General features: G+C 38.1%; 1 protein-coding gene across 2 annotated transcripts in view; it reads right to left on the bottom strand.

Annotated features, from left to right (window-relative positions):
- The window catches only part of PPP2R5C (protein phosphatase 2 regulatory subunit B'gamma), a 71,672-nt gene that overhangs the window by 36,790 nt on the left and 22,579 nt on the right, over positions 1 to 12,303 (bottom strand). Inside the window, exon 1 of one of the 2 annotated variants that reach the window (XM_036383579.2) lies at positions 5,604 to 5,879. The exons of the other annotated variant lie outside the window; for it this stretch is intronic. Coding sequence (XP_036239472.1) covers positions 5,604 to 5,697 — 94 coding nt within the window. The 5' untranslated portion in view covers positions 5,698 to 5,879. Of the gene's footprint in view, positions 1 to 5,603; positions 5,880 to 12,303 lie in introns of those variants that run through there. 2 annotated transcript variants of the gene reach the window in all.

The raw sequence follows: 12,303 nt of genomic DNA, 5'->3' as shown, positions 1-12,303 counted from the left end.
TTAAAATGTTTGCCTTAGTAACTAAAAAGAAAAGAAGGGGCATAAAGAGAGTTTACAGTAAGAATATTGTTCTTGAACATGAAAAAAAAAAAAGACATTTAAATTAATATTGTAATATTTTTATGCTACAGCAAGGTCAATAATTTTTTGGTCCCACAAGAACCAAAGAATGACAGAATCACAGAATAATATTCACCACAAGGGACAGTCACTTCTGCTAGTCTAATCCCCCACTACATAAACCCAGCTGCTCTCCAGTCAAAATATTTCCAATTACAGAGATTTCACAGCCCCTTCTGGAATCCTGTTTCAGCTTTTAACCACTTTTATGGTGAAAATATTTTCGCCTTGTGTACAATTGCAATCTCCACAGTTACCAAGTCATATTGGTTACTTCTCATTCACCCAATGTGGATCTCTGAGAAGAGCACGGCTCTGTGCTCTACACCCTCCCGTCAGTTAGTCAAGGATCAAATCTCCCCTCAACCTTCCTTCCTTTAGGCCAAACAAATCCAGTTCTTTCAGCCTCCTTTGTACATCATGAGGTAAATGGTTGCTGTTCTGCATGCTGAGTTTGGTCTGTACTACTTCTGAAGCTTTGGGCTCTGCTTCCCTTTTAATTACAGAATGGATAATTTTTTATTCTTCTTTTAGCTCAGACACAATTCCTGCAAAGCAACAGTCTAGCAACAGTTTTTAGCAACTGTGGCTAGACAGAAGTATTTTCAGGTCAATTATTTTTCAAGACAAACACACGATGGATTCTTTCTAAAATGAAAGTGCCAAGCTTTTCTCCTTTAAGATATAAATTGCCCAACTAAACAAAGATCTTTCACCACCTTTGAAGAAAATGCAAATTTCTATCTAAATACTCAGATATTTTCATCACAGAAACACTACCACTGACATTTTTTGCCCTGAAGAACACTATGTAAAAGCGGAATCTGAAATACCTTCCATGATCCCTCACACAAGATGAACAAGCAGCACACAGAAAAAATGGACACAGTTAACATAAATCATCTTTGAAAAAAAGTCAAAGCATCTTCCACAAAATCTAAAGTAATTTAAATAATGACAAGTCAAATCTGTCAAAAAACATTTGCTGCTCTGGAAGGCAAAGGAGAAGGATGGACAATGAGATATGTGAAACACGTTATGGTCTACAGGAAGCATCAGTTTGAGTGAACATAGTATCAGGGTGTTCTCACCCTTCTTCCCACACAATTTTCAGTATGTCTTGCAAAACATCTTGAAAATAACTTTTGAAAAGCATGAACAGACATTACCAGTTCCAGCCAGTCAGCAACCAAGCCATTAAAGTAACCTTTACATTCTAATTCTGCCATTGCAGATCAGAACAGAGTTTTATATGTATTTTGTTCAAAATATGTCTTGAGTTCATGGACACATTGGCATCTGGACTACTTCTATGCTCTGACAAAACAATATTAAGGGATTTTTGTCATCAACACTGGTATCAACACATTTTCCTAATGAAAAACATCTCCTCCCCCCTGAGTATTCATAATCTGCCTACAGAATGAATTACTATTATTTTCTACCTGTAACTACACGCTGTATTACAGTTATGGTTTTGAACACTCAACAGTAAATATGAACTGGAAGCTCTGAAGTCTAGTGATGAACATTTACTGTTTGTTCTAATCTATGCAGCTTTTACAGCTGCTTTCTCTGACTGAAGTGCTGAGATGGAAATAAAAATGTTTCCTTCCCCAAGCCTCACCTTGTTTTTGTGGCTGACCCTGTCAGGGCCCTGAATGTACTTCATCACCCTGGGCCTTTGGCTGCCAGAAGGGCTCCATATGGAGGGATGCATCCTGAAAACACCATCCAGATCTGCTTCCCTCCTTGCTGTAAAAACACTAAATTCATGATACCTAATAACCCTCTGTGTCACCTTGATTGCAAGTGGCCTGTCAATGCACAAAGATCCTAAAGGAGCTCTCCATGCAGATATCCCATGATGAGTTCCTTCAGCTGCATTTGTTTCACAAGGTCAAGCCTCCATCCAAGATCACAAACCACAGCAGTTATTCCATGTCTGTAACAGCTGCTTAAACTGAAATTGTAATTTTCCTAGAAGCCTTATATCATTCCAATACAACTAAGTTTTCAGTTGATGATGGCAATAAGTGACAATCAATTCAAGGGCATAATGTTCAGCTACCTTTGTACTCTGGAAAGATCAGTGCAGCAGCAGCATAGCTCAGATCCCCAGGAGAGCCTGTTGCTGACTAAAGACTCACTACCCCAGCAGGCCAATCACTCTCACTGAGCCAATGTTTTCAGCACAAACAGATAACACACAGCAATGGTGCCACACCACTTGCATTTAGCATGGATTAGGCTCTTTTGGTGCTTGTTATTTTCCACCAGTGGGTCAAAAGTCACCTGCATTTCTGATTTCTACACACTGCTCTTGAACAACTGCCAACAGTCTACAGTTGTGACAAAGGGCATAGTTTTGCAGTACCTGAATGAAGAAAAGAGAGCAGCTATTCTGACACTGAGCAGGCTCAGCTGACAGTCCTGTGGCTGCTGAACAAGTGCTCAGTGCAGAGGGACACCAACCTGGGAAGTCAACACACCAGAATCCAGATCATCGAGGCATATGACAGGACAACCACACAGCTGCAACCCAGCTGAGGCAACAGCCAAGGCCACAGGCCTGAGCCTAAAGACAGCTCCTGAATCAAAGGGGAACCCCAACACACTCACAGCTCTTTCCACAGCACTCTGAGTCACGATTACGTGGCTGCACCATACTCAAGATGAACTTGAGTACCTGCAGCCAAATGAACTCCTGGAGGACGGGGTATGGGGGCCATGACACCTCCTATCCTACAAGTACCCACTGCTCCTTCTTTTGGTGATGTTGGAGATAACGGTGTCTGCAACGGCAGTCAGTAAAATTCTGACATTCTTATTTCCTATTCACAAGACTTTAACATAATTGTTAAAAATCAATTGCATCTTTTTCCAACTGTGTTGCTTAGGTAAATCTGTAAGCAACCCAGACAACAAACAGTGTTCCTTACAGTTCAGGATACACAGGACAAAGGTTCTGATCTGGCATGACATTGTTGCTTGCTAAAAATTTCCTTTTAATTCTGCAAACATTACATATTTCATATGATTCAGGTACAGAAAGTGCTTTGGAATTAACTTTATAAGTAAGATTGCAATTTTTATTTTCAATAAAGTACTAACAGTATAGTCCACAAGGCTTCACATATTTTTTAGAAGCAAGATTGAGTTCAAATATGGTACCTATACCATCTCAAAATTTCAAAAATTTTATGGAATTGGTGCTTAAGAATTTTTTTTCTATTTCAACAAACGATATCTATGAGAAACACCCAAGGGGCTTATGCCCCTACCCCCTGTCCTTGACCTTGAAGTTTTAGCTCTCACAGTTGGCAAGAGGAAGACTTCTACTAGAAATTTAATCCTATATTACAACAGATGATGCAAAAGGACAACTGTAAAAGCAGCATGCATTGGGACAAACAGTAATAATGTGTCATTAGCCTTCAGAATTACCAGCTAATTTTTACTGCCATTAATTTTGTATGTATTGCTCTGACAGGCTTCAATTTGGAAGCATCAGTACTGGTAGCACCAGCACAGCTGGTGATATGAGGTACACATAAAAAACCCAAAGGAACTTCTGAGGTACATATGAAAAACCCAAAGGAACTTCTGCACACTTCAGGATGTATGAAGGAGATGCTTTGCTCTCCCAGTGTCAAGAAACTCCTCTGGGCTATAATACCAGAAACCCATTTCATTTCCTGCCACCTGAAAAATGAAAAACAATCAATCTCACAGTAATTCTTTAATTGCTTACAATAAACTCTACTCTCATAATCCACTGAAAAACTGTAATCTACCAAACAGAAAAAAACTGTATCACCCAAAAAACCCCTAAACCACAAACCCCTTTAATCTCTACTACTGTATTATTCAGTACACCAAAAATGTAGGTCTTGGGAAAGTAAATTTCAGAACAGTTTCTTAAAATCCATGGTTTCCACAATTATGTATTACATTGGAGGAAAGGCAGAATAAGGACTTCAATGACATGAACCTTGTTATCATATTGAGACAAAGGATTAAGGACAATCATTGCAATATTTCATCATTCTAATTCCAGCCTTCGATTGTTTTCCTAACTTGAACCTTTAAAAGATGGTGCTTTTCCCTTCCAAAAGGCAGCACCTAACTGAAATTAAGATGATTTGTACAGAGTGAAAAGCAAAGGCTTGTCCAGAGGTCTGGCAGTTCCATGTATATTCCCTTGAAAACGAGCATAGTCCTTATTTGAAATCAAGGGAATTTTACTGCATTTCTTCCCCAGTCAGAGATCAAAATTAGTTTTCTAGATTATCCAAAATTATCCACTGCGACTTCAGACAGAGCAGGTTATGGCTCTTTTAAAAGGTAAAGAGAAATCATGATTTTTAAATACTTGAACATCCATGTTCCTACTTAAAAGAACAGACTTCTGAACAGTTGGGGTTTATAAACTTCCAAAGGAAATTTTTTTCAGTGTATGGAATATTAATTTAAAATTTATTTCCAGTACTGACATCCAGCCTATGGCAGTGAAAGCTGAGAAGCAAAGGTAATTAAGAACAGTACCAGCTATGTTTCTTGCATATAAATACCATTGTTCAAGATGTGCTCATCCCAGCTAATACATGTTCTGCCTTCATAAAGTTCTAAACCAGAAACACCCCACAGCAGATATTAAAAAAAGGACTGGTTGCTTAAGAGCCAGCTAAAAAAATACACCCAAAACCCCTCCAACACAAAGGAAAATTGTACTACGTAAAAAAATACAGAACAAGAGATACACGCTCGATATCGTACAGAAGTGTCAAGCCAACATGTATTTTCAAATTATATAAAATGTAATTTGCAATGCACTAATTCTATAAACCCAAAAGAACATATTCCGTGAAGAACTGAACATTCAGAACTGCATAACACGGCAGGCACACAAGAGCTTGCTTGTTAAAGCCAAACCGCATCTCTTCTAGGAAATGCCTTCTAAATACATAAAGGATATTTTCATAGTAAGCGTCACATCTCCTTCCCCCTCCTTCTCTGACACTTCCAATTCTTTTACAAGCTGCAGTGCACTTTAAGGCAGATCTATCTGAACAATTCAAACAAAAAAAGGCTTTGAAGCACACCAAAGGTTTGCCCTTATTCTCTAGAAACGGTATAGGGATAACTTGGCTCTTCCCTGCCCCCCTCAGTACCTTTCTGGGGTAGTGACTTCACATCCTTTGACATCAGCACAGCTTGGAAGGGGGATGGGAGAGTTACGGCAGAAAGCTGTAAAACCTGCTTTTAACTATGTATGCAATGCCACCATGAATTCTTAAATCTTCCCCGAACACATTTAACAGAAAATGGGTTTTGCTCTCCGCCGGTTTTACCGCGGCTGTAACAAACCGAGAGGGACTGAGCTACAAAGGACTTCCTGCTCCCCTTCTCCGAGCTCCACAATAGCCATTTATTCGCTCGTCAGAGGGTCGCGATTCACTCTCACACGCACAATAACTCACCTCTAATATGCAAAAGGGCCACGGGCTGGAACGGCCCATTGGAATTGGCTGCGTCAACCACCATCCTGCTGCCAGCTCTGTTACATGTCAACATCTAGGCTCCAGCAGGCACGGCACTGTATTCCTTAAGGCAAGAAACCAGCCTCCATTTTAGTTTAAAAAAAGACAGAAACTGAACGCTCTGCAGCTGGAGGGAACTGGCTGGGGAGTGATGTCAGCGGGCGGGAGGAGCCCCATTGGCCGACGGCAGCAACTTCAAATGACACCGAGGAGGCCGCGAATGAGCGCGGCCGGTGCGGGGCTCCCCCCGCGCCCGCGCTGGCCCCGGCCCCGCGCCGCCCGCGGCTGGGGCGGAGCGGCTGCGGAGATGACGGCCCTGCTGCGTTGGGTTTGGGTTTTTTATTATTGCCAGGATGATCTCATTGCTGCTGTTGTACCCCCGCCCCCTCGATAATATTCAGTAGCACCTGCTAGAAAGAGCGCATGCAGTTTTATTTTTCCTCTTTCCTTAGCCTTTCCTTCAGTACGGTTTCTCAGGATTATCAAACCAAGGTTTAATTTAACCGTGGAAAAACACAGCACTGGGGGTAACATCTACAACTTCAGCTTTCAAGAGCCATAACAAAAGGTAGTTGGTTTACAGTAAGATACAGGTCCTTAGATTATTACTGTTGATTTAGAAATATAAAACCTCATAAACATGCCTTGCACTGTTTCACCACTGGTTACTAGTATGTACATAACAAATAAAAATACATATATATGACAAGCAGCAGATGAAAACCTCATGTTTCATGCTGAATATGTCTTTTCATCTAGAAATGGACCTGGATACTTCTATCAATCTAGAAATGGATCTGCCTTCAGTTTATGTTAATGTTCCTAAATTTGGATGTTGCAAAATACTGGTTTTCCTTTCTAAAAAGATCAGTAATTATAAATAACTTTTAACACTATTACTGAAAAGTAAATAAAATTACTAAGAAGCAATATATAAGCATATGGAAGCATGATGTCAGAGGTACAATAAAAAAAGCATAGCTAGCAATTTCTGATCTTGTTAGTTTGATTGGTTAAGGTATTTACAACAAAACTGTGAGCAGCCTTTTTTTGGTCATATGAGACTTGCACATTTATTTTTACAATGAGCTATTTGAAGGACCATTTTGTCTGCTGGGAGTGATGTTCAGAGAAACTGGCACTGTTACTTGTGCTGTCTCCAGATCTGTCCTGCCCAAATACTGTAGGTCACATACTAGTGCAAATGAGTATGTAGATTACTGAATCTATGACACTGTCTTAACTTATATCTGCTCAAAAAAGAAAAAAAAAAAAAGGCTGCACATCAGAAGACATTTTTTCATTAAGTAACTTGCTGATGAAAATTTGAAATAAAAACAAATTATAGGGCATATGTGTACCTGGTTAGAAAAATTACATCACACTACAATAATATACTGTCAAAGGTGAGTTAGAGCTGTACTGGATATTATTCAATTGGTGAAGGGAAAAGACTAACTGGGATATAAAAAAGAAGAATATCATCCATAAGACACACAAAGAAATCAATTGGATTTAATGATTGCTGACAAGGCCCAATTTGAAGTAGTACATCCTGGATGTAAACCTGATGAGAAAGCGCAAAGACAACAAATCTTTAAAATATTACTTAGTTTAAAAAAATAAAGCTCCTCTGCTTGATGTGGTGTGTGGGTTGTTTGTTTGTTGGTTTGTTTGTTTGTTTTTAAATAGAATGGACCTGACTGAGAATACCCAAGTATTTTAAAGAATAATTATGGAGGTGGAAGGAATTAATTTTTCTACATTCACTACAAACAGTAAATGCATCCTACCTCAAAGAAGATTAGGTTAGAAATTAAATTAAATCCTCTCACAATAAGCACACTTAAAAAAAAAAAAGGCTGCAAGGTTTCTAGTAATTTAAAAAATGACCAACCATAATGTGTCACATAAATGAAGTTGATCCTGCTTTTGACAACATCAAAACAAATCACATGAACTTTTTAGACCTCTTCTCTAAGACTACAAAGATTCAAATCCTTTGTCCTTACAATGTAGGCAAAACCAGGGAAGGTGTATCCCCAAAAAAGTCACGTTTTTTATCTATATATCCCTTAAGTATACCTTAGAATCATAGGATCATCAAGGTTGGAACAGACCTTTAAAGTCACCAAGTTCAATGTGAGTTTTAGCCTTCCAAAATAAAAAGCTACCATAGACATATGCCTTTAAAAAAACTAGATTAAAACCAAGACTGACCTCTAACAAGGTTTTGTACAAGATTTTGATGGATGAAGGAAAAAACAAAACAACTTGGGTATTTTTTGAAGTATTTTCACATGCAGGATCTTGTAGCAAATTCTGTTTCTTTCCCTGATATTAAAGCAGAATTAGATTATTTTATAGTAATAAACCACAGTACAAAGTTGCAAAAAATAAGGTTTAAAATTCCAGTTTATCTGGTAACTATATATTTAAGAACAGCTGCTCTATCACTCCTCTCTACTCGTGTCTGCATTAATGGGCAGCTGCTGCTCATGTCTCTCTGAAACTCCTTACAAAGATTAAATGGCCAGGAAGGCTGTCCCTGTGGCCATGGACACAATTTCACAACAGAGCAAAAAGGGAACATTAGTTACAGTGCCATTTCCTAATTTATACATAAGCATGACTTTTTATTGTTGGAGGTTTATTAGCAAATTTTAGGTAGTGCTTTAAGAGTAAAGCCCCCTAAAAAGTTCTTCATTAGACAAAGTAAACGTGACATTCACAGGACTAGCAGTCCTATTGGCAGATAGGACTCAGTCACATCCAGGAAGTTTTCTCTTGCAGAAATGTTCTCATTTCTTCTTTTTTGCTGGACTCTGTTAGGTCTGAGCCCAGTACTTAAAAAAACCACAGAGAAACTGGTCAAAACACCCATAAACCAGTATATTTCTAGTGTAATTCTGACAGGACGCTACTGAAGCTGACTTTGGTCTTCATAAGACCTTTTGTGGTTTAACAGCTCTGCAGTTTTCTCACCATTGTACAGATTGAGAGTACATTCTGCTCAGGAGGTTTTTATACACTCCCTTTGTTTCAGTCTTAAAATATTTGATTTGCCACCAAAGGAAAATATTTACTTAAGTTGAATTATTTTGAGCAACTTCATTTGGAAAAAAAATTGCAAAGAAAATTGAGTTAGGAATTGATTTCCTAATGGAAGGGAAGGAGTATTAGTGCAAGTGGAGCAGAGCTAATGAATATCAATGGGAGGAAGAAGAGCTTACTTTAACAAATTTATGAAGACATTTCTGTTGCAAGAAAATGAAAAACAGTATTAACTTCAGCTATCGATTTTTAGAATTAAATGAACAAAAAACCATATTGACAATGTAGTGAACCTGTAGCTATTACAGGTTCCCTCTGAACCCTGCTCATCACTTCTAACTTTCCAATGATGGAAATGAAGGAAAAATCCTATGAAGTTCTCAGGAAATAACTGTGTAACTTTTTAGAATTATAGAATGTTTTTGGTTGGAAGGGGCCTTAAAATCAGATCCTTTAGTTAGGATCCAGCATTATAGCTAATGAATACTCTTTAAACTTGGAGGCTATGTGCCACTTTTTCAAAAACAAACACTCCATTTGGGTTATTGATTTTAAAAACAACCACTCACCCTGCTTATCATCCCCCCACAACACATATAGCAAATTCACCTGCCCAAAGGTTGCCTTTATTTCCATTCTACACCACCTACTACTCTAACAGATAATCAACAACAATATAATTAAAACTGCACAAACTTCTACTTACATGAAGACATTTGGCTTGGTTACCTCTCAGACTGTATGAGTTTTCATTTTTTGATTGAGAGAGGAAGGGAAGATATTTAGTCTCAGCTTTAAGGTTACTAAAGGCACAATTGCTGAAATTGTAATTCCTCACCAACCTAAGCCAGCCTTGTTGCAGGCTGCTTCAGGCCCCTTCCTGCACTCCTCTCTGCTTTACATTTAAAAATATTTTGCTCTCATCTGCTTCACTGGTCATCAGACCCACAGCTGAGCTGCTGTAGTCCCATAAGCCAACAGAAAGCCACTTTATTGTCAGGTTAGTTTTCTGCTAACTTAGACTGTGTTCCATGGCAGTCTAAGCTGAGTTAAATTTACAGGAGCTACTGCTGCAATCTCCTCTCTTACGAGGCTCAGGTGCCCAAGTGTCTGAAATTGCTGTACAAGGGTTGTGCAGCTGCATGGCTGAACCAGATTAGGAAACTGAGCACAGTTAAAATGAGAAAAGGGTGAGTTTGAGCCATGTTGATTCCATTATCTGGCCCACCAGACAGACACCCAAAATGGGACAGGAATAAACATGACTTGCTTTTTCTGGTAGGAGCAATATAATTTACTTCCCCCCCCCTCCAATTATAACTTACACTAAACTTACTGTTCTCAAAAATGATGTCAGGCTATAAGAAAACATGGGTCTCATCACAACCCTGAACAGTGAGTTACTCAAAGACAGTAACTTTGTTTTAGAAAAGGAAAGGTACTGGATGCTGAACATTCTGGAGGAGAACCTGTAGCAATAGGAAACATATGGGCTTCTCCTTCTAGGTTCTGACTAAATCCAAAGGACAGCCAAGAGGAAATTCTTCAAGGAAACAGAGGCAGTAAACACCATGTTAATACTTAGCTATCAAAAGAAATTCAGAGATAAGAAAAATATACTTACCTGGATAAATGAAAGGGATATGAACTATCATAAAGCTTCCTTAAAAAATTCCCAAAACTCAAGCACAGCAAAAGACAATTCCTCATTAAAAAATTTTAATATTCACTCCTTCTAGTACAGCAAAATTTGGTTAAAGAGGAATTGGTAAATGTCTGTTTGTGACTGGATTTCCTGTCTCTATCTGGATTTCCTAATATTTGCACAGTCACTAGCACACAGGTTCAACAGTGCCAAGTTTTCCTTCAATCAGTCTTGTACACTCAAGAATTTTTGTGAGTGGGGACAGGGAGAAAAACCAGTAGATATTGGTTGAGTTTAGAAAGCTGTATAAGACCATTACCTTAAAAGAAACCTGTTTTAAAAATAGCATTGGTACAAAAAAGTAATTCCTAGGGTAGATTGCAGAAGCTCATTTCAAATACTGCCACACTACTTTAATCAAGCCCTGTGCAAAATCCACCAAAATAACACCAAACTCACTAGTGTCTGTGGCATTATTACATAGGTCACACATACCACTTTTAAGAAATAAAGTGTAAAAATAACATTTAAAGAGTAAAAATTTGAGACCAGGCTAGTTATCCAACAACCACTGATTGATATTCATGTGTAAAAATTCAATGTTTAATCTCTAGAGGTCTTAAGAAGAAGGAAGTTCAGTGCAGCAGCAAAAATGTGAAGGTCTGAGTATAATGAGGATCTATGCAATGGAACAAAATGTTCCCTTTGTGAATGAGGGCATAATAAAAGGCATTTTAAGAGAGATCTAAATTGAATTCAGATACAGGTTAGAATCTAGAAAATAAGACAATACCACATTTTAAATCCTATTTTTATGGATTCTATCCAAACTTCAGTGGAAACAAGTTGGGTAGGAAATGCTGCCAGTGACAGATGTAGTGCATTCTTCTAACACTTTCAGCTGCTGACTAATGAGTAGGTGTTTGATAGGGCAGTTGAAATGAAAAATGGCTCATTAATCCAAGCCTATGATTTCATGTAAAACTAGCTGAAGGAAAAGAATTCACACACTCAAGCAAAGTATTTTTCCTCTACAACCTTCTTTTTTTGGAAGTTCTTCATTCATTAGGTATCATGTTTCTTAATCTTTAAAATGCTACAGAGCAATTCAGACTGGATAATTTCTAAACATTTAAATATTAATTACTTCATAACCACTGACAGATCATATGTTCCTGTATGAACACCAAACAATTGTCAGCTTTTGGTTTAAGAAATGTATATGCTCACCACAGACATTTTAATGATTATGTAAACATCTAAAAGAAAAATCAGTACAGGAAAGTCTGTTTAGGCAGTACTGATAATACTTTTAAGGTCAAAGTTCAAGGACAAAGTTGCTAAAGTACAGGATAAAAAGCCTCCCCAGTTCCTTCACATGATACAATACATACATTCACTGACAATACATGCATTCAACCATACTCATATAGGAAAGAATGACCTTCTGCAGTATTTTCCATTATGGACTTTTTGTTTCAATAAATATGATACAACACTGGGCTGCCAAAAAAACCTATAAAAGCACAAACACAGTCAGGACCAGAAGGACAGCATTTAGCATAGTTACTCCACTATAGGTCACATATGAAGGAGAGGATGATGATCTGTTTCACAAAACTGCATTCACTGATATTTTCCATGAGAATTAATTTGTTTTGCCTTAGTGTCTTGCCTTTTAAATGAATTATGTATTACGGTAAATTATATTTTATAGCAGCATTATCTTGTTTAATCTACCATCTCACTTTGCATAAAATACTTTTATCTGAACAGGAATGCTACCACCTCGCAGCTGGACACAATTCCTGAATTGCCATGCATGCACAGAAGAAGTACAATTAAACTGAAAGGCCAAAGTACTGCATATTTGTCCTCTAATAAATTATGAGTGTCAGGAGGTTTCTGCAATGAAAATGATCTTAAACCTTGAGATCTCCA

The sequence above is a fragment of the Molothrus ater genome, chromosome 6 (genome assembly GCF_012460135.2).
Source record: "Molothrus ater isolate BHLD 08-10-18 breed brown headed cowbird chromosome 6, BPBGC_Mater_1.1, whole genome shotgun sequence".
NCBI classification, from domain to species: Eukaryota; Metazoa; Chordata; class Aves; order Passeriformes; family Icteridae; genus Molothrus; species Molothrus ater.
The sequence above is the reverse complement of the archived record's forward strand: the minus strand, read 5'-3'. Positions and strand labels throughout refer to the sequence as shown.